The sequence below is a fragment of the Phacochoerus africanus genome, chromosome 9, assembly GCF_016906955.1.
Source record: "Phacochoerus africanus isolate WHEZ1 chromosome 9, ROS_Pafr_v1, whole genome shotgun sequence".
Lineage (NCBI taxonomy): Eukaryota > Metazoa > Chordata > Mammalia > Artiodactyla > Suidae > Phacochoerus > Phacochoerus africanus.
Genome location: NC_062552.1, coordinates 77,078,288 through 77,102,684, shown reverse-complemented (window position 1 = coordinate 77,102,684; position 24,397 = coordinate 77,078,288). Strand labels below are relative to the sequence as shown.

The 24,397-nt window shown below is 49.1% G+C and overlaps 2 protein-coding genes across 2 annotated transcripts; one reads left to right on the top strand and one right to left on the bottom strand.

The window, feature by feature from the left end:
• Nucleotides 1–4,317: 4,317 nt before the first annotated feature.
• On the bottom strand, nt 4,318–11,570 carry PSMB5 (proteasome 20S subunit beta 5). Its single transcript, XM_047796350.1, has 3 exons — nt 11,019–11,570; nt 9,698–10,004; nt 4,318–4,826 (listed from the first exon to the last, which is right to left on the bottom strand). Exons 1-3 carry the CDS (start codon nt 11,214–11,216, stop codon nt 4,540–4,542), a joined length of 792 nt encoding a protein of 263 aa, XP_047652306.1. The 5' UTR covers nt 11,217–11,570; the 3' UTR covers nt 4,318–4,539.
• Nucleotides 11,571–19,230: 7,660 nt separating this feature from the next.
• PSMB11 (proteasome subunit beta 11) lies at nt 19,231–20,405 on the top strand. Its single transcript, XM_047797797.1, has one exon. The coding sequence runs from the start codon at nt 19,325–19,327 to the stop codon at nt 20,198–20,200; it is 876 nt and encodes a 291-aa protein (XP_047653753.1). The 5' UTR covers nt 19,231–19,324; the 3' UTR covers nt 20,201–20,405.
• Nucleotides 20,406–24,397: the final 3,992 nt, after the last annotated feature.

The following is a 24,397-nucleotide window of genomic DNA, read 5'->3' as shown; positions in this document are numbered from 1 at the left end:
TGAGAGGATGGGGCAGGGGGACATCAGAAGAGGTTGAACCCGCAGTCATATTTCCTTTCAAATAGAGGATAATGAGTCAGATATTCATGGCTGATGACAGCTGAGTCTGGATTATAAAAGGTTAAGCATCAAGTTAGGCTTGGCACCTAACTCAGAGGCACAGCTTCGGGGAGAGATGAGTTGGGTTAAATAAACTCAAGAGGCTGACGTGGGTAGAATTTCTTCTGCCTGACCCATTAACAACACCCAATGGGACATTTTAGAAATGGCTTTTATTGAAATGTTTCAGTGGGGCATAGCCCCTGGAAGCAAGAACGTGGCTCTGAGGCCAGGCTTGGGGTGCAATGCAGGCATGTGGACCATTGGCTAATGGGTGGGTGGGGGGGCAGCCTGAGTCAGGCAGGAGGTGGCAGTAGCTGCTGATCAGGGCAGTTCTGATTGCTGTGTTTGCTCTCTCCTCTTGCCTGCTGCAATTTTCCCAACATGATTCTGGCTTCCTAAAGGGAAACTAGAACTTAAAAAAAACAAACAGGAGTTCCCGTCGTGGCGCAGTGGTTAACGAATCCGACTAGGAACCATGAGGTTGCGGGTTCGGTCCCTGCCCTTGCTCAGTGGGTTAACAATCTGGCGTTGCCGTGAGCTGTGGTGTAGGTTGCAGACGCGGCTCGGATCCCGAGTTGCTGTGGCTCTGGCGTAGGCCGGTGGCTACAGCTCCGATTCAACCCCTAGCCTGGGAACCTCCATATGCCGCGGGAGCGGCCCAAGAAATAGCAACAACAACAACAACAGCAACAACAAAAAAGACAAAAGACAAAAGACAAAAAAAAAAAAACAAACAAGAAAAAACCCCCAAAACAGGAGAGATGCTTGGTTGCAATATACATGTTTTAAATCATAATGCTCTCAATCTTGTCTTGAGGTCACTGCTGCTGGTCAGTTTCAAAACACCTATTCTACTACTAGAGCCCTGGCGGGAGGCACTCTTAACAAAACTAACAGAAAATTAAATACCTAACTGTACTCACTGAATTAGATACGCTCATGTCAATGACTCAACCATCCCTTTTTTTTTTTTTTGTCTCTTGTCTTTTGAGGGCTGCACCCACGGCATATGGAGGTTCCCAGGCTAGGGGTTGAATCAGAGCTGCAGCTGCTGGCCTACACCACAACCGCAGCAATGCCAGATCCGAGCCTTGACTGCAACCTACACCACAGCTCAGGGCAACGCTGGATCCTTAACCCACTGAGCGAGGCCAGGGATCGAACCCACAACCTCATGGTTCCTAGTCGGATTTGTTTCTGCCGCGCCACGATGGGAACTCCAACCATCCTTTCTGAGACTAAGGAAATGTCCCTTCAGTTTCCCTTCACCTTCTTTTTACCTTATTCCCTTTTCTCTCCACTGACAGACCACATAGAACCCATGGACCAGAATAAATCAGTTGTTTTATTTCTCCTCAAAGGATGTAACTTTCCACTCCCCAAATGGCTTTGACAGTTTTCTCATTTGCTAGCTGAGGAGGATATCAAGAGACATTGACCTTCTGGTTTTGCCTAAAGAGGGAACACTCGGTAACTATTATGCTTCGGTCCCTGATTTGCTTTAACTGAGCCCGCCCTCCCTCCTCCCCATGTCCTTGGCTACCTTTTCACCTTCCTTCATGAACATTCTACTCACCCCCAAGGGGCACCACTGCTCCCCCAGATCTCCCTTGTCTGGTGTGGAGATACTATAAGGCACATCTGCCTTCAACCCCACGGCCTCCCCTGCCAGCAAGAGAAAGCACCGGACCTCTAGGAGTGTTTTGCTCCCTATTTAATCAGATTAGTCCTATCACCTACCCTGAGGAGTCAGATTTTGGTGTTACTGAGCTATCTGTGGAAGGAGGAGAAATTGTCAGACATCACTTAAAAAGCCCTGGCCCTTGGACGCCTGGGAACTGCCAAGAGAAATTAATCTTCCAGCTATTTAAGGCAATTTCTTTTCCATCATCCTTTGTCAAGAGGACTGCACTGGGAAATGAATCTGATGGGAGTCCCTGAACTGGTACACTCCACTCAGCAGCATCTCTGATGCTATGCAGCATCCATCATCCCCACACAAGCGGAGACACACAACATCACTGCAAAGCCAACTCCCCACCAGTCCCAGCAGCAGGGAGCCACCACTGCAGAGTGGATATTCCTGGGCCTAGAGACTTGCAGTTTTCCTCTACCTCTGCTCTACTTTCTTTCCAGAAAACCGACCACAAATTGATCTTTTCCACCAAGCGAGTCTTTTTATCCAAGATCCAGGAAGGCAGAGAAACAGAGATATGCCAGAACATGGTACTGTTGGATAAGTTTTTTCCTGAACATAAGGACTTAGTCAATGCAGAGAAGGTGTTTACATTAAACAGCTAGACCACTGCAAGGCCAGGTGCAACAGGGCAAAGGCAGCATCGCTTCAAGATTATCTCTTCTCTCCAGGTTGTATTTTCCTTCATGGACCAGGAGCCCAGGAAGTCTTAGGCTCTCTGAGGTCAATGTAAAAGAATTCCAATCTTCACCTCTCTTTTCATGCTCAAGGCTATTTCCCAGGGCAGTTATTTTCTTTTCTTTTTTTTTTTTTTGTCTTTTTGCTATTTCTTGGGCCGCTCCCTTGGCATATGGAGGTTCCCAGGCTAGGGGTTGAATCGGAGCTGTAGCCACCGGCCTACGCCAGAGCCACAGCAACACGGGATCCGAGCTGCGTCTGCAACCTACACCACAGCTCACAGCAATGCCGGATCCCTAACCCACTGAGCAAGGGCAGGGATCGAACCCGCAACCTCATGGTTCCCAGTCGGATTCGTTAACCACTGCGCCACGACGGGAACTCCCCAGGGCAGTTATTTTCAAATCATGTTCCTGGGGGGGTTCCAAGAAGCATCAGGAGAGGCCGTATATGTGGATGGCAGTGTGTGGGAAGTGGCTGGAGGGGGAAGCTCAATGGTGAGGGGATGGACCCCTCAACTCTACTTCAATCTGACTTCTTTGAGGGGCTGGGATTTCTCCTAAGAGTTCATTTTTTTAAAAAAGAGTTCTAATTTTGCAAAAGGTCTGCAAACCACTGTCCTAAGTGAGGAAGATGACTGTGGCTGTGCCCTCACAGCTGCTGACACCTGTTGACAGCTGCGGAGAAGGGAGCTGCAGCATGGCTCCTGCCTGCTTTGACTGTAGAGTAGGTCCAGGTCCACGTTGGCAGCTCCCTGACTCCAGGGGCTCCAGAGGCACTTTTCAGCAAAATGAATCTCCTTAGGCACGAGAGTCATTTGTTTTCCAAATTCCCTTCTCCGGTCTCACTAATTCCCAATTTCCCTGCATTTGACAAATGCAATTAACAAGCCTCGATCAGTTCCTGGCTGACAGCCCTCATCAATCAATACGGAGACTGTGCAAGGCTGAGGGGGGAGGGAAGGTGCAAGAAGGGAAGTGTGGGGGAGAAGCTTTACCCCTGTTTCTATGGAAGACCCCTCCCAATCCCTTGGCCTTAAAACACACTGCCGTCACCCTCACCAACCACCTTCTTCCATCTTGCTAACTGATACAGAGCAGTGTTGTTTATCCCCTCCTCCCCCATTTTTTAAAGGTTTCTTCCATCAACCTCCTCTATCTCCCCTATGTCTGTCTGTCTCTTTAACAGAAGGCCTTGCCATCTGCTGCCCCCGTAGCTTGGGAAGCCCCTCAGTGCTGTGGTGATAAATCAGCCATCTCTCTGCTCTCAGCAGGGCCTTTTCCACACCCACATGTTCCAGTGACAACTTTGCGCTGCTTCCTGCCCAGGAGGTTCTAAGTCCACCATCATCCCCCTGTCTCCCACAGAGACACATACTGGAGGGCCAGAAAGACAGGGGTCACAGGCAGATGGTCACTGCTGCTTTTACACACACCTCTGGGTCCTCCCTTTTCCCAGGGTCAAAGCCTTCCCTTTCCCACCGGTTTACCCTTTGGGTCTTCACCTTTGGGCTCTGCATGTAGCATCAGCCTCCCCTCCCCCACCACAGGGGATGAGCTTTTCCCTGTGCAGCTCTGCCTGGTACAGCCCTGTGCATCTTTCCACCTCATCAACTTTTCATCTCTTTGCAAACGGAATCGGGAAGCTCTCCCTCCTCCCCACCTCTCTCTCCTTCTCCTTTGTTATTAGCTTCATGAGTGGGGACGTTAATGTATTCACTAGACAATGTCTTCACACCACCGTTTCCTGTAATTACAGTCACTTCCCTCCCACTGTCCTGGCTTATTTGACTGTAAAGTGCTTGGAGGAGGGACAGGGTGGACAAAAGACACAACACAGGCTGAGGCTGAGTAGTGTAATGTTAACATCCAAGAAAGTAAAACAAATAATTACCTCTGCAGCAGCTCATTAACAACTGGTAACACATGGAGGTCAATGCACCAGAGCTTAAAAAAAAAAACGATGGATACAATCGGGGACCCTGCCATTAGAGTATGGCGAGCTGTATTGCCAAATTACCAACAGTCACCCCAAGAAATGCAAGCAGCCACATCCTCCCTCTTTCAGGGGGTAGGTTCACTATACTTGTCGTGTAGATCAGCTACATTGTCACTGGAGACACGGATCCAGCCATCCTCCCGGACATGGTAGAGGTTGACAGAGCCTCCTGAGTAGGCATCTCTGTAGGTGGCTTGGTAGATGGCTCGACGGGCCAGATCATAAGCCTGTTCCACCTCCAGGTCATAGGAGTAACCCCGATCCATGACACCATAGGCATACACAGAGCCAGAACCTACAGAGAAGGTGGCCCCTGAGATCCGGTTTCCTTCACTGTCCACGTAGTAGAGGCCTGAAAAGAGAGATGGGGGTTAGTGGGGAAAAGGTGACCACCCCTTTTGACATCTAAGTCACCCTCCAAGGCAAGAGTCCTCCATTCCTCTTGAAACCCAGGGGAGACCAACAGAAATATAAGAAAACTGCACTTCTGCGAGTTCCCATTGTGGTGCAGTGGAAACGAATCTGACTACTATCCATGAGGATGCAGGTTCGATCCCTGGCCTTGCTCAGTGAGTTAAGGATCTGGTGTTGCCATGAGCTCTAGTGTAGGTCGAAGACATGGCTCAGATCCCAAGTTGCTATGGCTGTGGTGTAGGCGGGCAGAGTAGCTCTGATTTGACCCCTAGTCTGGGAACCTCCATATGCTGCAGAAAAGAAAACTGAACTTCTACAAAATAATTACTTAAAAAAAAATAAGGTGGACGTTCTCTTATAGTACAGCAGGTTAAGGATCTGGCATTGCTACAGCTATAGCATAGGTTGCAACTGAGGTGTGGGTTCCCCAGCCCTTCGAACTTCCACATGCTATGGGTGCAGCCAATAAATAAATAAACCTTTTAAAAGGTGAAGAAAACAAATTAATATTACGACTTCAGGATTCTATACATACCACCCTATCTCACCTCATATTATAATAACTGCTTTGTCTATCTTCTTTGCACAACCAAAAGGCAAGTATAATTCCAGTGACTTCAGGTACTGTGGGAGATAATGTTTAATAAGACAATCCTAACCCTCAGAGTTTAGACTATGTGGGGGACAAAGCATACATCACAGGTAGGAGAATAGAGGCTGGAGTCCTAAATCACACTGCCCATGTGACTACTGAGCATTTGAAATGAAGCTAGTATCACATGCGGCAATAATAATATTTTGGATGTACTGGGTTAAAGAAAACTATGATAATTACTTTTTCTCTTTTAAGTTTAAAAATGTAGCTACTGTAACATTTTAAATTATATGTATGGCTCACATCATATGTCTATTGGAGAATACTGGTATAGACCAAGGGTTGGCCAGGCCAACTGCCCAGTTTTGTAAAGTTTTACTGGAACACAGCCATATGTAGGTGAGACAAAATCATATAGGCTGCAAGCCTAAAATACTTATTCTTTGGCCCTTTATGAAAAAGTTAGCCAAGCTCTGGTATAGATAAAAATTGAGATGACGATTTTAATAAAATTTTTATCAATTCCAACTGCCTGCTGGACCTCACCAACTAGATACCTTTGTCACCAAATTCATCTTTAAACTTCCTGTCTTCAAATACTTCCAGTGGTTCTCCATTACCTACTAAACTCATCTCTCTGGTCCTCCCCAATCCACTTCAAATTCTGCCAACACATCACTAATCTTTTTCCTAGTTCAGGGGCTCTCAACACTCACTATGCATCAGAATCATCCCAGAAGCTTTTAAAAAAGATGCCTAGGAGAGTTCCTGTTGTGGTTCAGCAGAAACGAACCCGACTAGAATCCCTGAGGGTGCAGGTTCGATCCCTGGTCCTGCTTTTAGTGGGTTAAGGATCGGTGTTGCTCTGAGCTGTGGTGTAGGTTGCAGACGTGGCTTGGATCTGGTGTTGCTGTGGCTGTGGCCTAGGCCGGCAGCTGTAGCTCCAATTCGATCCCTAGCCTGGGAGCCTCCATATGCTGCAGGTGTGGCCCTAAACAAAAATTTCAAATTAAAAAAAAAAAAATACACCAGGTATTCTTTTTCAATTGGTCTGGGTGAGGGACAAGCATGGGCTTGTTTTTTAAGTTCTGCAGGTGATTATGATGTAAGCCAGGTTGAAAAGCACTGCCCCTTATCGGTTTTCAGGTTCTGATGGTTCTTGCATCTACCCCAGTGAAGGCCCTCCTCAGCCCCCAGGCCACGACCTTTGCTAGCTGGCTCACCATCGGGTTCCAACTTTCTTTTCTGGCTCACTACTCTGCATCACACACCTTTAGTTCCAATTCAACTGGACTTCCAGTTACTTCCCCCAAAACCTCATGCTTCTGCCCTTTCTTCTTTTGTTCATGTTTCCTTTCTCTCATTTTCACATCCAGGACAACTGCCATCTATCCTATGAAATCTTCCCCAATTCCTACCACCAGAAGCAACCTCCCTGCCCCCAGCTCCTCGAAATTCCTTTTTTAAAAAAAATTTATTTGGCCACATCCACAGCATATGGAAGTTTATAATGGAACCACAGTGATACAACTTAGGCCACAGCTTCAGCAACACCAAATCCTTAACCCACTGCATCAGAGTGGGAACTCCTGGTTCTTTTCTTTATTTTACAGCCACACCTGTGGCACACAGAAGTTCCCAGGCTAGGGGTCAAATCAGAGGTGCAGCTTATAGCAACACTGGATCCTTAATCCACCAAGCAAGGCCAGGGATGGAACCTGCATCCTCAGAGACGCTGGGTCCTTAACCCACTGAGCCACAATAGGAACTCCTGGTTCTTTTTAAAGTGGTACTCATCTCATGAGCCTTGCATTAAATAATCTGTGATCTTTTCTGAGTCTGTTTCTTGAGGCCAGGGGCTGACTCATCCTGAGTGGGATGGCTTTTCAGGAAAGCTTCTGGAGGATGGTATGATTACCTTACGCTCTAGCTTCCTGGGTTTTCCTTGCTAGCTGGTTTCCGTATTCTCTTACACTGCTTCCACCACCTGGGGTCAATCCAATAGCTAAAAGTTCAAAGCAACATTTCCAAAATGCTTCTCTAGACCACCTAAGATGCTGAGGGAAAGATTAACTATTTTCAAGTATCAAAGGAGAAAATTTTTCTTGCAGCATATGGAGGTTCCCAGGCTAGGGGCCAAATAGGAGCTGTAGCTGCCAGCCTACGCCACAGCTCACAGGAATGCTGGATCCTTAACCCACTGAGTGAGGCCAGGGATCAAACCTGAGTCCTCATGATACTAGTCAGGTTCATTAACCACTGAGCCATGACGGGAACTCTCCAAGGGAGAAAGTTACACAGAAAATGACTAGCTATATTCCAGCTTGACTAAGGGGACATTCAAAACTGGCTCAAGAGCAAGATGTGGAAGCAACCTAAGTGTCCATCAATAGATGAATGGATAAAGAAAATACGGCATATAGATTACACACAATGGAATACTAAGCCATTAAAAAAGAACAAAATTATGCCATTGCAGCAACATGGATGGAACTAGAAATTATCACACTAATTGAATTAAGTGAGAAAGAGAAAGACAAATATGGTATCACTTATATGTGGAATCTAAAATATGGCACAAATGAACTAACTTACAAAACAGAAACAGACCCACAGACACAGAAAATAAACTTATGGTTACCAAAGAGGAAAGGGGGTGGGGGAGGGATAAAGCAGGAGTTTGGGATTAGCAGATACAAACTGCTACATATAAAATAGGCAAAAAAAGAAAAAATAGGCACACAAGGTCCTACTGTATAGCACAGGAAACTATATTCATAGTTTAAACTTATACCCCATAAGAAACTTCAATGAAAAAGAATATACATAAAATATAGTTATATAGATATTAGATATAAAACTAAATCACTTTGCTATATACCAAAAACATAACACTTTGCTATATTCCAGAAACATACCATTGAAATATGGTAAATCAACCATATTTCAATTAAAAAACAAACAAACTACCAGGATTCCCAGTTTAACGCAGTGAAAACGAACCCAACTAGTATTCCTAGCCTGAGAACCTCCATATGCCTCAGGTGTGGCCCTAAAAAGACAAAAACAACAACAACAAAAACAAAAACAAAACAAAAAAAACACCTACCTAACTAGCAGAAGAGGAACTGACATCGTATACAAGACAATTTCCTGGCAAGGCTTTTTATTTTTTAATTTAATTCCATGGCATATGGAAGTTCCAAGGCTAGGATTTCAACTGGAGTGCAGCTGCCAAGCTACACCACAGCTCATGGCAACACCAGATCCTTAATCCATTGAGCAAGGAGAGGGATCGAACCCACATCCTCATGGATACTAACCCACTGAGCCATAATAGGAACTCCCCTTTTTTTAAAAAAATTAAAGTGTAGTTGATTTACAATGTTGTGACATCCATTTCTTTTTAGTTTTTTTTTTCGGACCATGCCTGTGGCATGCAGAAATTCCTGGGTTCAAATGTACGCCACAGCAGTGACAATGCCTGATCCTTAATCTGTTAAGCCACCTGGGAACTCCTCTTTCCATTTTTTAAATATTCCATTAGACAATTTAAAATGACATGTTTGGCTCACATTATAATTCTATCAGATTGCACTGACTATAGAGTTTTCATGTCTATCACCCAATTGAATTCTCAATACAGGAGTTCCCATTGTGGCTCAATGGTTTAAGAATCCGACTTGTATCCATGAGGATGCAGGTTCGATCCCTGGCTTCACTCAGTGGATTAAGGATCTGCATTGTCAAAGCTGCGTAGGTTGCAGACATGGCTCAGATCTGGCACTGTTGTGGTTGTGGCATAAGCCGGCAGCTGCAGCTCCAATTCGACCCCTAGCCTGAGAACTTCCATAAGCCGTGAATGCAGCCCTAAAACAAACAAACAAACAAAAAAATCTCAATGCAATCCTTTGCAGGTCTTATGTGCCAGACACTATATACTTGACATGTATTACCTCATGGAATCTATGTAACAGATGATGAAACAGGCTGAGAAAATAAGCAACCTACCTAAGGTCACAAGGGTGGCCAATGACACAGCTGATCTACCTCTGTGCCCTTTCCTACACTAGTCCTTCCTCAAACAAAGGAAGAACTGAAAACTAATCAACACATCCTCAGCACTCACATAAGCTCTTTCATTCACCTGTTCATCCAACACCATTCTCTCTGTAGTGTCAGCCCAAGAATCACGTGATTGTAGGTTAACTCACCAGGGCCTCTCTTATCCCAGCCACAGATCATGGTGCCCATGGACAGCCCCATGCCTTTGTACTGATACACCATGTTGGCAAGCAGCTTGGAGGCAGCTGCTACCGAAATTCGTTCCTTGTTTCGAAGCTCATAGATTCGACACTGCCGAGCCAAGAGCCGCTCCCAGAAGCTGCAATCCGCTGCACCCCCAGCCATGGTGCCCAGCAGGTACGGGTTGATCTCTATCACTTTCTTTACTGTCTGGGAGGCAATGTAGGCACCTGCTGTGGCCCGGGAGTCTGCTGCAACAATGACTCCATGGAGAAACTGTTAAGATCAGAGGAAACACAAAACAGACTAGGCCACATCAGAAAAAAAATATCATCTTGACATTTCTTTTTTTTTTTTTGTCTTTTTGCCATTTCTTGGGCCGCTCCTGCGGCATATGGAGGTTCCCAGGCCAGGGGTCCAATCGGAGCTGTAGCCACCAGCCTACGCCAGAGCCACAGCAACTCGGGGATCCGAGCCATGTCGGCAATCTACACCACAGCTCACGGCAATGCCGGATCCCTAACCCACTGAGCAAGGCCAGGGATCAAACCCACAACCTCATGGTTCCTAGTGGGATTCGTTAACCACTGAGCCACGACGGGAACTCCAATCTTGACATTTCTTTACGCATCAATGCAAGCCCGGAACATCTCTGTCTCTGCCATTTTATACTTCACGACATACTTTCCCACATATTAATGTCCCTAGAGCTTCACATCAATCCCTTGACGTGGGATTACCTTCAGTGTTACCCTTCACTTTATGGCTGAGGAAATGGGCTCAATGAGATGGAACGACTTACCCAAGATCATACAGCTTGTTATTGCAGAGCTGGACCAGCAATCCCAAATGTCTGGCTCCTAGTACAGTGCTCCCTCCCACCAACCTTCCCCCTCAAGCCACAGCGGTTTCAGTTGCTCTGGTCTATCAGCGCCACTCAGTTTCCAAAACCTTTGGTGGTTACAACAGCCCTCCTTCTGCCAGTGTTCACTGCTGCGGCCTCCGCTTCCCTGGATAGGACCCACCTGGAGTCACTTAAGCATGAATTAACCCAAGCAGCCTCGGGCTCCTTGCCCCATTACCCCCAGCCCCACGCCTCCCAACCCCTTCTCCGGCTAGAGCGAAAGCCCAGGCCTCCCTCAGCAATGAGACAACGAAACCACTGGGGTCGGGGGCGATTAGCTCAAGCCTCCACTCGGGTTTCGTGGCCGCAGCCACCCCGGGTTCCGTTCCGGCTGGGAGGCCGGGAAGGACGCGGGACTCAGGGCGGCGCGGCGACTGGGTCCGCACCTTGAAGGCCAGAGTGGTGGTACCGTGAAGCATTTCGATTCTTGGCTCCTCTGGGACACCCCAGCTGGGCGCGACCAGGCTCAGCCCATCGCCAGGGCTCCCCGGACCCAGGTCCAGCAGATCCGCACGACCCCCAAATCCGAAAAACCCGCGCCGATTCACGGCCAGCGGCCTCTCTAACACGCTGGCCAGCGCCATATCTAGTAAGGGAAACGGAACTACCCGCCAGAACACCTAGTAAAGAGCGGCCGGGCAACGCCACGCCCTCCCGGCTTCACTCGCTAGTAAATCTATTCCAAGGAGGAGCCATTTTAACTCCTGGCAACCACGCCTCCAAAAACAAGAGCCAGACGCAAGTGATTATTTTCCCCGAGGAAGGAAAAATAAATAGCTTCACTTCCCTTAAATGATAAAGGGATGTGGCTTCCATCTTGATTTCGGCCACGCAGTCAGCATGAGGTTAGATTAACCTCAAATTCCATAGGGAGCAATGGAAAATGTCCAAGTTGAAGGAGTGAAGGGGGACCGGCCATCTTTGAGAAGGGCGTGACTGGTTGAAAATCTGTTCTAAACCGGTAGCTGTAAATCAGCCCCGCCCCGCCTGGTGTCCAAGCTGCACTTTACATCTTTAGTGCTTCAGCGCTCTATTAACGCGACTGAAGTTGCCATTTTGTTTAAGGGCAATCTCTGATACCAGGTGAAATAATGATCTATTCTGAGGCCATTTTCCCCCAAATAAGAATGCATTTAGGAGTTCCCGTCGTGGCTCAGTGGTTAACGAATCTGACTAGGAACCATGAGGTTTCCGGTTCGATCCCTGCCCTTGCTCAGTAGGTTAAGGAACCAGCATTACTGTGAGCTGTGGTGTAGGCTGCAGACAAGGCTCGGATCCCGTAGGCTGGCGGCTACATCTGATTGGACCCCTGGCCTGGGAACCTCCATATGCCGCAGGAGCGGCCTAAGAAATGGCAAAAAGACAAAAAAAAAAAAAAAAAAGAATGCTTTTACTCTTGTTGGATAGCATCAGTCACCACACTAGCCACATCTCTAACAGTAATCAATTTTTAAGATCCAATGTTGGAGTTCCACTCATGGCTCAGTGGTTAACGAACCTGACTAGTATACATGAGGACGCGGTTCGATCCCTGGCCTGGCTCAGTGGGTTAAGGATCTGGCATTGCCGTGAGCTGTGGTGTAGGTCGCAAACACATCAGGTCAGATCCCTCATTGCTGTGGCTGTGGCTGTGGCTGTGGCCGGCAGTTCCAGCTCCAATTCGACCCCCAGCCTGGGAACCTCCATATGCCATAGGTGCTGCCCTAAAAAGACCAAAGACCAAAAAAAAAAAAAAAGATTCAATGTTGTCTTTACTCTCTCCCTCTGGCGGAAATTCTAATAAGCAATGAATGGCCAAAAACGCAGAATAATAAAGAAGGAAAAGCAAAGGCCCAGTTAATCCACAAACTGGATTTTCAGTTCAGCTCCCGAATAACTGAGTCAGAGTAATTTACCATCCCAGAGCCTGGGGGAGAGCTGAGGCTTCATAAGGATGTACCAAGAGGTTTTCTGACTTAAGCTTGCTAAGACAAGCTCTTATTCAGGAGTGTGCTGTATCTCATAGTCTCTTCATCTCTCCGCCCACCTTCACTGTTCAACCCTTTGGGGAACCATAACAATCAAGGAAGTGGGCAAATGTAAGAAATGTCTCCTCCTGCTTTATAGTTCTATGAAGTCAGTGTCTGGCCTTCCTTGTTGGATTCCAGCAGCAACATCCATCAGTATCTAAATTCTACTTCCCTTTGCTGCCCAACTCAGCCCCTCCTCTTCCCAGCAGACTCTGTATGTGTTGTATTTTTAATGCTGAAATTTGGCAACCCTTTCCAAGCCCAACCATCAGAATGTAATGAAGCAGACGATCTTTATGTGAGTCTCACACTTGGATGGTGTGGGAAATGCAGAGTGCTTCTGTTTATTGAGCACATATTATTTTTGTGGTCACTCCTGCAATGCAGCTAATCCTTCTGACTTCTCTCAGTGGTTCTTTCACTCTGCTACTAATGGCATTTGTATCTCTCTTAAGGTACTTTCGCATTTTACCTGGTAATACATTTATCTCCCACTGGAGCTTCCATTGTGAGTTTTTTTGTTTTTGTTTTTGTTTTTGTTTTTGTCTTTTCAGGGCCGCATCTGCAGCATATGGAGGTTCCCAGGCTAGGGGTCTGATTGGAGTTGTAGCCTCCAGCCTACAACACAGCCACAGCAACACCAGATCCATAGCAATGCCAGATCTGAGCCGCGTCTGTGATCTACACCTTGTGGTTCTTAGTCAGTTTCGTTTCCGCTGCATCACGACGGGACTCCCATAGTGAGCTTTTAAAGACAAGCATTTCTCGGAGTTCCCGTCGTGGCTCAGTGGTTAATGAATCCCACTAGGAACCATGAGGTTGCGGGTTTGATCCCAGGCCTTGCTCAGTGGGTTAAGGATCCGGTGTTGCCATGAGCTGTGGTGTAGGTCGAAGACGCAGCTCGGATCCTGCATTGCTGTGGCCCTGGTGTAGGCTGGCAGTAACAGCTCCAATTCAACCCCTAGCCTTGGAACCTCCATATGCCTCGGGAGCGGCCGAAGAAATGGCAAAAAAAAAAAAAAGACAAAGACAAGCATTTCTCTACTATCCATCCCTGAGCCAAGTGCTTAAGACATTTTAGCTAAATGAATGCATGAAAGAATGACAACAGTGTTTCTTCCCATCACAGAAGCCTGAAGCCCCAGCTCATCTTCAACAACTCCCCTTCCTTTCTCCACATCCACTAAGTTGCCAAGACCTGTGGCATCTTCCTCTACAATGCTTCTCACATTCGTTTTCATTGCAACTGATACCACCTTTAGCTTTTTATCTCTTCACCCCTGAATTACTCCTGAAATATTCTCCTAACTCTTTTCTCTGGGTCCAAGGTGTACTCTCTAGTTTATTCTGCACAGCACCAGATTGATTTCCAAAGCACCATCTTGATCGTATCACTTGGCTGTTTAAAAATGGTCTGTAAAGTTTCAGCTACTCAGCATGGCATTCAAGGCTTTCCATAATCTGTTCCCAATTCACTTTACATTAGTCCTCTGCTCTAAGGTCCCTGCTCAGGGAGCCCTCAACAAGGAGAGGTACAAATGATAAGTGCTGTTGTTGGTGGGAATAGAAATTGGTGCAGCCCACTATGGAGAATAATATGGAGGTTCCTCAAAAAATTAACAATAGGAGTTCCCATCATGGCTCAGTGGTTAACAAATCCAACTAGGAACCATGAGGTTGCGGGTTCAATCCCTCGCCTTGCTCAGTGGGTTAAGGATCCAGCGTTGCCAAGAGCTGTGGTGTAGGTTGCAGATGCAGCTTGGATCCTGAGTTGCTGTGGCCCTGGCGTAGGCCAGTGGCTACAGCTCCAATTCGACCCCTAGCCTGGGACCCTCCATATGCCATGGGTGTGGCCCTAGAAAAGACAAAAGTAATAATAATAAAAATAGAAGATTGATCTAGTAATCTGATATTTGGGTATTTAATCTAAAGGAAATGAAATCATTATCTCATAGAGATAGCTGCACCCTCATGTCCACTGCAGCATTATTCACAACGGCCACAACATGGAAACAACATCCATCATCAACGGATGAACGGATAAAGAAAGTGTTATATATGTCATGGAATATTATTCAACCATAAAAAGAAGGCAATTCTGCCATTTGTAACAATGTGGATAAAACGTAAGGGAAGTATGCTAAGTGAAAGAAGTCAGACATAGAAAGACAAATACCATATAATCTTACATATAGGTAGACTTTAACAAAGCCGAACTCTCAGAAACAGAGAGAACATTGGTGGTTACCAGGGGCAGGTGGGAGATATTGGTCAAAAGTGTACAAACTTCCAGAGTTCCCATCGTGGTTCAGCAAAAAAGAATCTGGGGGTTTTCCCATTGTGGCGCAGTGGTTGACGAATCCAACTAGGAATCATGAGGTTGCAGGTTCGATCCCTGGCCTTTCTCAGTGGGTTAAGGATCTGGCGTTGCCGTGAGCTGTAGTGTAGGTCACAGACGTGGCTCAGATCCCGAGTTGCTGTGGCTCTGGTGTAGGCCGGCAGCTACAGCTTCGGTTATACCCCTTGCCTGGGAACCTCTGTATGCTGCAGGAGCGGCCCTAGGAAAGGCAAACACACACACACACACACACACACACACACACACACACACACACACAAAAGAATCTGACTAGCATCCATGAGGACACAGGTTCGATCCCTGTACTCACTCAGTGGGTTAAGGATCTGGTGGTGCCGTGAGCTGTGGTGTAGGTCACAGACGAGGCTTGGATCTGGCATGGCTGTGGCTGTGGCATAGGCTGGTGGCTACAGCTCCGATTCAACCCCCCGCCTGGGAACCTCCATATGCGGAAGGTACGGCCCTAAAAAGACCAAAAAAAAAAAAAAAAGAAAGAAAGAAAGAAAGAAAAGTGAACAAACTTCCAGTTGTAAGAGGAATAAGTTGTGGGAATCTAATGTACACTATGACAACTATAATTAACAATACTATTTGATACACTTGAAAGTTGCTAGGAGAGTAGCTCTTAACTGTTCTTACCATAACAGCAATAAAAATAGTAATTTTGTGAGGTGAAGGATTTGTTAACTAACCTTATTGCATAAACATTTTGCAATACACACACAGACACACATACAGAGGTATCAGATCATCACATTGTATACCTTAATAAGCTTATATAATATTATACATCAGTTATATCTCAATAAAGCAGGGGTTGGGGGAACAAAACAATGATAAGTGCTGTAGTTCAGAAGTGGGAGAGGAGGTTAGTAGAGCTTGGGGTGAGGTTGGGCCTCCAGGAATGCTTTGTCAAGGAGGTGGGGGTTCATTTGCTTAAATACCACTTGGATCCCACCGCCCCTCAAACCTACAACCTCTCCTCTCTCAGTCCATACTGGGTAGGATTTTCAGAATAGGTGGTACTTAAGCCAGGCTTGGAAGGATAGGATTCAAAAAGATAAGAGGAAGTAGGTGATGTGTTAGGAATAGTGTAAAAAGAGGTTGTGGTGGATGGATCAGGACTGGACCATGGTGGGCCTTAGATGCCAGCCTGGAGAAGATCAATTGGATTTGATCTTGTAGCCCTTCAAGATTTCTTAGTAGAGGAGACATGGGATTTGAGTGACAACTTAGGAAACCATGGCAGTGTGGAGGATAAGATTAGAGGGATAGGGAGTTCCCTGGTGGCCTAGTGGGTTAAGGATCTGATGTCACCGCTTATCTTGGGTTTGATCCCTAGCCCAGGAACTTCCTCACCCCCCCACCAAAAAAAAAAAAAAAGAGAGAGAGTTCCCTTTGTGGCTCAGCAATTAATGAACCTGACTAGGATCCATGAGGATTTGGGTTTCAAACCCTGGCCCCGATCAGTGGGTTAAGGATCCAGCATTGCCGTGAGCTGTGGTGTAGGTTGCAGACGCAGCTCGGATCCCAAGGTGCTGTGGCTGTGGCTGTGGTCAGCAGCTGTAGCTCTGATTCATCCCCTAGCCTGGGAACTTCTGTATGCCACAAGTGCAGCTCTAAAGAAGAAAAAAGAAAAAGATTAGAGGGGGAGACTGGAGGGCTGGAGGGTGGCCAATTACTAGGTCACTCAACTATCCAGATTTGACTTAATAATGACCTGACCTAGGGAGGTGGCAGTCCTGCCATATATAAAGAATCTAAGAGTTGAATCCAACTGCAGTGGCTAGGTCATGGGTTTGATCCTTGGCCTGGCACAGTAGGTTATCGAATCAGGCATTGCCGCAGCTGTGGCTTGGATTGCAGCTGTGGCTTGGATGCAGTTCCTGGCCCAGAAACTTCCATATGCTGCAGGTGCAGTCATAAAATTAAAAAAAAAAAAAAAAGAGTCTAAGACTGAGTTGTTAGAAATAGGAAATGGAAGGGAGCAGATAGGACAAATTAGGAATTTGGGATTAACATATACACACTACTATGTATAAAACAGATAATCAACAAGGATCTACTGTATAGCACAGGGAACTATATTCAATATTTGTAAAAACCTATAAGGGAAAGAACCTGAAAAAGAAGAGATAGATAGGGAGTTCCCGTTGTGGCTCAGTGATAATGAACCCAACTAGCATCCAGGAGGATGCGGGTTCGATCCCTGGCCTTGCTCAGTGGGTTAAGGATCCGGCTTTGCCATGAGCTGTGGTGTAGGTTGAAGACGCAGCTCAGATCCAGTGTTGCTGTGTCTGTGGCAGCTGTAGCTCCGATTCCACCCCTAGTCTGGGAACTTTCATATGTCTCAGGTGTGGCCCTAAACAAAAAGTAAAATAAAGAATAGATAGATAGGCAGACATATATATGTACAACTGAATCAGTTTTTTGTATACCTGAAACTAACACAATATTGTAGATCATCTGTATTTCAATTTAAAAAAAGAAGAATGGAGTTCCCATCGTGGCAAGGTGGTTAAAGAATCCGACTAGGAACCATGAGGTTGTGGGTTCGATCCCTGGCCTTGCTCAGTGCGTTAAGGATCCAGCATTGCTGTGAGCTGTGGTGTGGGTCGCAGACGCGGCTCAGATCCGTGTTGCTGTGGCTGTGGTGTAGGCCAGTGGCTACAGCTCCAATTAGACCCCTGGGAACCTCCATATGCCAAGGGAGTGGCCCTAGAAAAGGCAAAAAGACAAAAATAAATAATAAATAAATTTAAAAAAAAAAGAAGAAGAAGAAGAGACATTCTTGTCGTTGAGTAAGATTCCCGTGTGGTCCTACACAAAAGAAGGAAGAAGGATTGGTTGGACCTTAGTGTCACCTCTTGGTTTCTCCAGTCTTCCCATGACGTACCCTTGCCCTTACTACTGAGACTCTAGGAAACTGTGATGCCACAGCCCCAACATTATGATGTCTAGAGGATCCGGGCTCTTTCCTTTGCATGTAGGTCTGTTTCTTTCAATAAACCCCTTCCCACAGAACCCCTTTATGCTGTCATATTTAGTAAATATACTCCATATGGTGCTGGCACTAGTCGTAGCTTGTCACTCTGCCTCAATCTGCTTTGTCTTTCTGAAGGGCCAGCTGTCAGGGTCCACCCCTGGTTGGTCTAAGGCTTAGACTCAGCATCATGGTATCAAAGTCAGTTGTTTCCCTTGCCTTGAAAACTATAAAGCAGCCTCTTGCAATTGGGAACTGTTGGGCAGAAAGGGGACCAGGAAAGAGAAGGCCACCAGATCCTCTCAGCTACATCCTCAGAACTTTAATACAGAAAAGCTAGACTGCGGGAGAACTGTCAGGAGTGCCACCTTGTATGCAAATGAAAGTTCAAGGTCACCCCCAAAGTGGAGGGTGTCCAAATTCTAGTTCCCCTTTACCTGGCCCTGAAGTACCCTGCCTTTCTGAAGATATCTGGCACCCCCGTACAATGACTCACTTGTCCTTTTCTCTTTTGTCCTTGTCCCAGTCCATTTCTCTTTCCCCACCTTGACCATGAAGTGAAAGTGTGAGCTGAGCATCGTAGCTCACTGGCCTCGTACCCCTGGAGAGAGAATCAGCACCAGGGACTCTGTGGCACCATTGCACTGACTGCTCTGCCTTGCCCTTACATTTCCCTAGACTGGGAGCCCTTTCAGGGCAAGAACAGGGCCTTTTTTTTTTTTTTTTTTTTCCTGCTACCCCTGAAGCATATGGAAGTTCCGGGGCCAGGGATCAAATCCAAGCTGGAGCTGTAACCTATGCCACTTAGCAATGCTGTATCCATAACCCACTAAGCTGGGAGGGGATTTAACCCGTACCTCCACAGAGACAAGCCCGATCGTTAACCCAGTGCGCCACAGCAGGAACTCCCAAGCCTTATTTATTTTTGGGTGACCAGTGCCCCCAGGGGAAAAAACAAGAGGAACCAGCTCTGCTCCTTCCACTGGCACCCCCTTTCCTTCTGTTACCCAGGCCCCACCCAACTCCAGGTGCTTGGAGGATGACAGACAGCAGACTCCTTGGGGGACGCTCAGGTGTGTCATGGGCAGCGTCCCTCCAACGCTGGAGACTCTACTGGCTTCCTCCTGTCATCCCTCACCAGTCTTCTGGCAGTGGGGGGTGCTGCTCCATCAGCCAGTCCCAAAGCCTGATCTGGGGTTAGGGAGAAGTGAAGCCACAGATCCCACGCCTTCCACGCTGGTTCTGGCTGCAGCCCAGCTCCTCTTTACTGTCTCTCTTCCCCCACCCGACTGGCTCACAAATCCCTGCCTTGCTCTTCCCCACTCTCACTCAGCCCCAGGGATGGCTCTGCAGGATGTGTGCCAGTGGCAAGCCCTGGACCCCCAGGGAGCCTCTCCTCACCTGCCTCAGGCTGGTGCTTGGGCTGTGCCCCGGGGCTGGGACCCTCAGACCTTCCTACAGACCCACGGCCCCAGGCTGGCCCATGGCACCACCACCTTGGCCTTCCGCTTCCGTGATGGAGTCATTGCTGCGGCTGACACTCGCTCCTCCTGCGGCAACTACGTGGCGTGTCCAGCCTCGCGCAAGGTCATCCCTGTGCACCAGCACCTCCTGGGCACCACCTCTGGCACCTCAGCCGACTGCACCACCTGGTACCGGGTGCTGCGGAGGGAGCTGCGGCTACGCGAGCTGAGGGAGGGTCAGCTGCCCAGTGTGGCCGGCGCCGCCAAACTCTTATCTGGCATGATGTCGCGCTACCGGGGACTGGATCTATGCGTGGCCACCGCCCTGTGCGGCTGGGACCGCTCCGGGCCTGCCCTCTTCTACGTCTACAGCGACGGCACCCTCCTGCAGGGGGACATCTTCTCGGTGGGCTCTGGATCTCCCTACGCCTATGGTGTGCTGGATCGCGGCTACCGCTACGACATGAGCACCCAGGAAGCCTACGCCCTGGCCCGCCGCGCTGTGGCTCACGCCACCCACCGCGACGCCTACTCGGGGGGTTCCGTAGACCTCTTCCACGTGCGGGAAAGTGGTTGGGAGCACGTGTCCCGCAACGATGCCTGGGTGCTGTATTCTGAACTGCAGAAGCTCTCTGGGCTAGAGAAGGAAGGGGAGGAGGAGGCCACCTCCGAGAGAGCCGGCCCAGGCGGAGAACCATCTGTGGGACCGGCCCCGGGAGACTTGAGGATGCCTTCAGAAATGAAGAGGCTGTGAGCAGCGGCAGGACCTGGGGAACCCAGCCCAGGGAGTGGGTGGGAGATGGGACCACAGGGGGAGCAGACTTACAGCATCTGGCTCCTGCTCTTTGGTGTTGCTGGCTTCATTTGTTCCAAGTCTCCATCCCTTTCTCCTCGTGGAGCTATTGATGGCTCTGTCCGATGTGTTCCGGTTGGCGTCCAATAGATTGATCCAACCTCCATCTCGGCACAGAGTCCTTCTTTCAGCAAATAACTTACTGCATGCCGGCTGCTCGCCAGATGCTGTGCTAGGTGCCAGACCCTCTTTTCCTGCCACCCTCCTTTCTGCTTTTTCCCACCCTATCCCCAGTCTCTCTTCTTGCTCCCAGTTTGGTCCTCAGCTCAGCTTCAGAGTCTTTGCCACTTTCTCACCTTGGCGAGGAGGGGATGGCAGGAGGGCACTGAAGTGCGGATAGTACCCCAGAGGGCCCAGGCTGGGAGGAGCAGGGGAGGTCCAGCAGTATAGACACCTGAGGCTGGTGATGGGCTTCCCTCCTCTGCCGCCCGCCCACCCTAATGACTATGACACTGACTCCTTTACTGAATGCAGTTTTCACGAGAACTCTTTGAGGTAAAAGGGACACTCTCTTGACAGAAGAGGAAACAGGTTCACAGGGTTAACGGACTTGTCCAAGGTCATACAGTCAGTGCAGAGGTGAGGCTGGGATCCCCGCCCGCCACTCCACAGCTGCTCTTTGGCACACAGCTTCTCTCCCAGGGCCTTTTCCTGCCTGGTGCCTGGGGAGTGATGTGGGGGGAGAGCAGCTGGGCTGTGCCCCTGCCTGGTGGCCAGGGAAGAAGGAACCCAGAGGAGGCCGAGGGCCTGGAGGGCTGAGCCCAGAAAGCTGCTTCCCCCCTCCGCCCCCCCGTCCCTTCTGGTCCCACTTCACAGGGCTGGTGCCATCACCGCAGCCCGCCTGCGCTCTGGCTTTTGGGCCTGTCATGGCTGCTGCCAGACTTCTCCTCCTTTCCTTCCAGTAGCTCCCTCTGGGCATGAAGAAAAGAAGGAGGTGGTGTGCGAATGGGAATTGCTGGGTTAGCATGTCACCCTCCTGTCCCCCTGCCACCCCCTTGTGAGCCCTGACTTGGCAGTGATGCAGGCTGACAGCTCCAGGAGGGACGCCACCCCACCCTTACCTCACCAGGCCAAGTGAGGGAGAAAAGCATGGTTGACCTAGGACATGGGACCTGAAAGAAGGGTCCTGAACCTTCTTTCTCTATCACACTCCTACAGCTCCCAGTCCCAAGATGAACAGCACATTTCCTCCCTCCTAGGGGACAGGCCCCCCTCCCTGCCGCCAGCCCAGTCCTGAGCTCTGACCCTGCACTGCCGGCTGACAATTGCTCCAGGCAGGATCTGGCCAGACACAGGAGCCCTCCAGGCTCTGCTTTCAAGGGATGAGGGGAGGAGCGAGGAAATCTAAGGGAAGCAGTGGTGGGCAGGGGGGGAGGGGGGCAGCAAGTGGGGGAGGGGGGCGTCCGAAAGATGCTCAGTACCAGAGGACCAGCCTTCTCACTGGGTCCAGGAATCTGGCCGGTGGCCTCCACAGCCACTCTCCACCCCTTGCCCATGCCTCAGCTTCAGGGGAAGAGGGGAAGTACTCTGGGAATGCTAATGGAGATCAGGGACGCCTGGGCCAGCCTAATCCTAGAGGACACAGGATGAAGGGCAGCTTCTGCCCAGGGTTCAAGTGTTTGACTCAGGCATAAGAGGGTGCATTTCCACCTGCAGAGAGGAGTGTGGCTCTGTGCTCCTCTGTATGTGAGCGATGCAGCATAGGCGATGCATGTGTGGTTCCAGCGTGCAGAGACAGGAAAAGGGCTGGAACAGAAAGAGCACCACCTGGGGCAGGAGGGAGGCCCCTGATCCCTGAGAGAGACAGGCCCTTCCACTTCTTTTGGGAAAATGGTCCAGAGTTGGGAGTTCCTGACATGGTACAGTGGAAGAAAATCCAACTACGAACCATGAGGTTGTGGGTTCAATCCCTGGCCTCGCTCAGTGGGTTAAGGATCTGGCGTTGCCTTGAGCTATGGTGTAGGTCGCAGACATGGCTCAGATCCTGAGTTGCTGTGGCTGTGAGTGAGAAAAGGCAGGCAGTGAGAGGCAGGAGGCCTAGCCTGGGGTTGCCACCTGAAGCCAGCCAGAGGCTTGCTGGGAACTATGGGCCCCTGGAATGCTCTGCACCCCTCACCTTCTCATTAATCTGGGAAGGAGGATCGAACCCAGATAAAGACAGCAGAACAGGAGCGGAGCCCCCTCTTCTTGTGTCTCCTTCTCATATCACCTCTTTCTCTTCTCTTTGCTTCCCACTGTCCTGCACTCTTGACTCCCTTTGACATGTTCTGTCTTTCCAATGGTGAGGTATTTAAGACCAGAGATAAGCCCAAGGGTCTTGCCGACAAGCCTGTTTCCCTAAGCCCTGCTGTTTTCCTTGAAGGTTATTTTTTTTTTTTTTTTTTTAGTGCCGCACTGGTGGCAGATGGAGGTTCCCAGGCTAGGAGTCAAATTGGAGCTGTAGCTGCTGACCTACACCACAGCCACAGCAATGCCAGATCCGAGCTGGTGTGTGACCTACACCACAGCTCATGGCAATGCTGGATCCTTAACCCACTGAGCGAGGCCAGGGATTGAACCTGCGACCTCATGGATCCTAGTCAGGTTCATTACTACTGAGCTATGACAGGAAATCCTTCTTTGAAGTTTAATGAGTTGGGGAGGACCTGAGGAGGGTGTTAAGGTGGGCTGGGGGGAGCAGGCAAAGGCCCACATCCCACTTCAATGCACCCCTCACCACCCAGGGATGGCTCATGAGTCAGTCTCTCCTTTTCTGTACTTATTCCTGAAGGCTTGATGCACACCTCAGGCTGAGACCAAAGAGGGCAGAGATCTGGGCTTTCCTGCCCTGACCTGGAAGACTCAGCCCTCTGACCACCTGCTCTGGGTGCTGCCTCCTAATCATCTGCCTCAGGGCCAGGCAGCCTGCTCTTGCACAGGCTCTTAGAGCAGGCAAGGGGCTGGTTCCATCACTAGAGCAAGGTACTTGTTCTCCTGCCCCTGGGTGCCCTAACCAAGCAAGCACGGAAGGTACGAGAAGGCACCTTCCCATTGGAGCAGCCTTCCTCAATTGCTAGTATCCTACGTTTAGAGGGGAGGTTCACAAGGGCCTGTCCTAACCCCTCCTAACCCTGTTCTAACCCATCGCATCCCCAGGAGCCCCGTCTGAAGTTAGCAGACCTGGGTGCTAATTCGGCTTGCTGGGTGGACCCTTTCTCTGCTCAGCGAGTGCGCAGTGAGAGATGCTGGGCTCCCACCCCAGTTGACTTTGACCCAGCCCCTCTAACAGCCTCCTCCCTGGTCCCTCTCCTTCCTCCTTTGTGCTTCACGAAGTAAGGCCATAGGCTGGGAAGAATTAAAGGTGGGGGCAGCAGGCCCAGTTCCACTGTGACTGTGCCACCTGCATGTCCCCCAGTTGGCATCACAGGCCCCAGGAAGCACTGGCTTGCCTCCCTCTGCTGTCCCCCACCCTCACTTTTTCCTAGTCTAGAACCTTCTTCCTCTCTTCTTAGTCTTTACATCTCCTTTTCTTGGAAGCCCTTGCTCACACTTCCCCTTCTCACCCTCCCTTCCAGCCAATCCCCACATCTTTTTTTTTTTTTTTTTTTCGCTTTTTAGGGCTGTATCCTCAGTATATGGAGGTTCCCAGGCTAGGGGTCTAATTGGAGCTATAGCTGCCAGCCTACATACACCACAGCCACAGCAACACCAGACCCAAGCCTTGTCTTCAGCCTACACTACAGCTCAGGGCAATGCCGGATCCTTAACCCACTGAGTGAGGCCAGGGATTGAACCTGCAACCTCATGGTTCCTAGTCAGATGTGTTTCTGCTGCTCCATGACAGGAACTCCCAATCCCCACATCTGAATTTCCTTGGACAATTGGAGACAACAGGGAACACAGAGGTGGTGGAGGTGGGGGCACAAGTCGTTATCTCCTTAGTCTCTGACTAGAATTAGCCCAAATCCTCTTCTGTTAAAGGGACTTGAAGTGAACTGGCCCCCAAAGGAGAAAGGAGGATGAGCTGGAGTGGGTGGGCTCAGGCCTCTCCCCCAGCCCTTTGGCCCACGGAAACTCTGCACAGGAACTTGATTGCAGAAAGGAAAGCAGGGCTCCAGC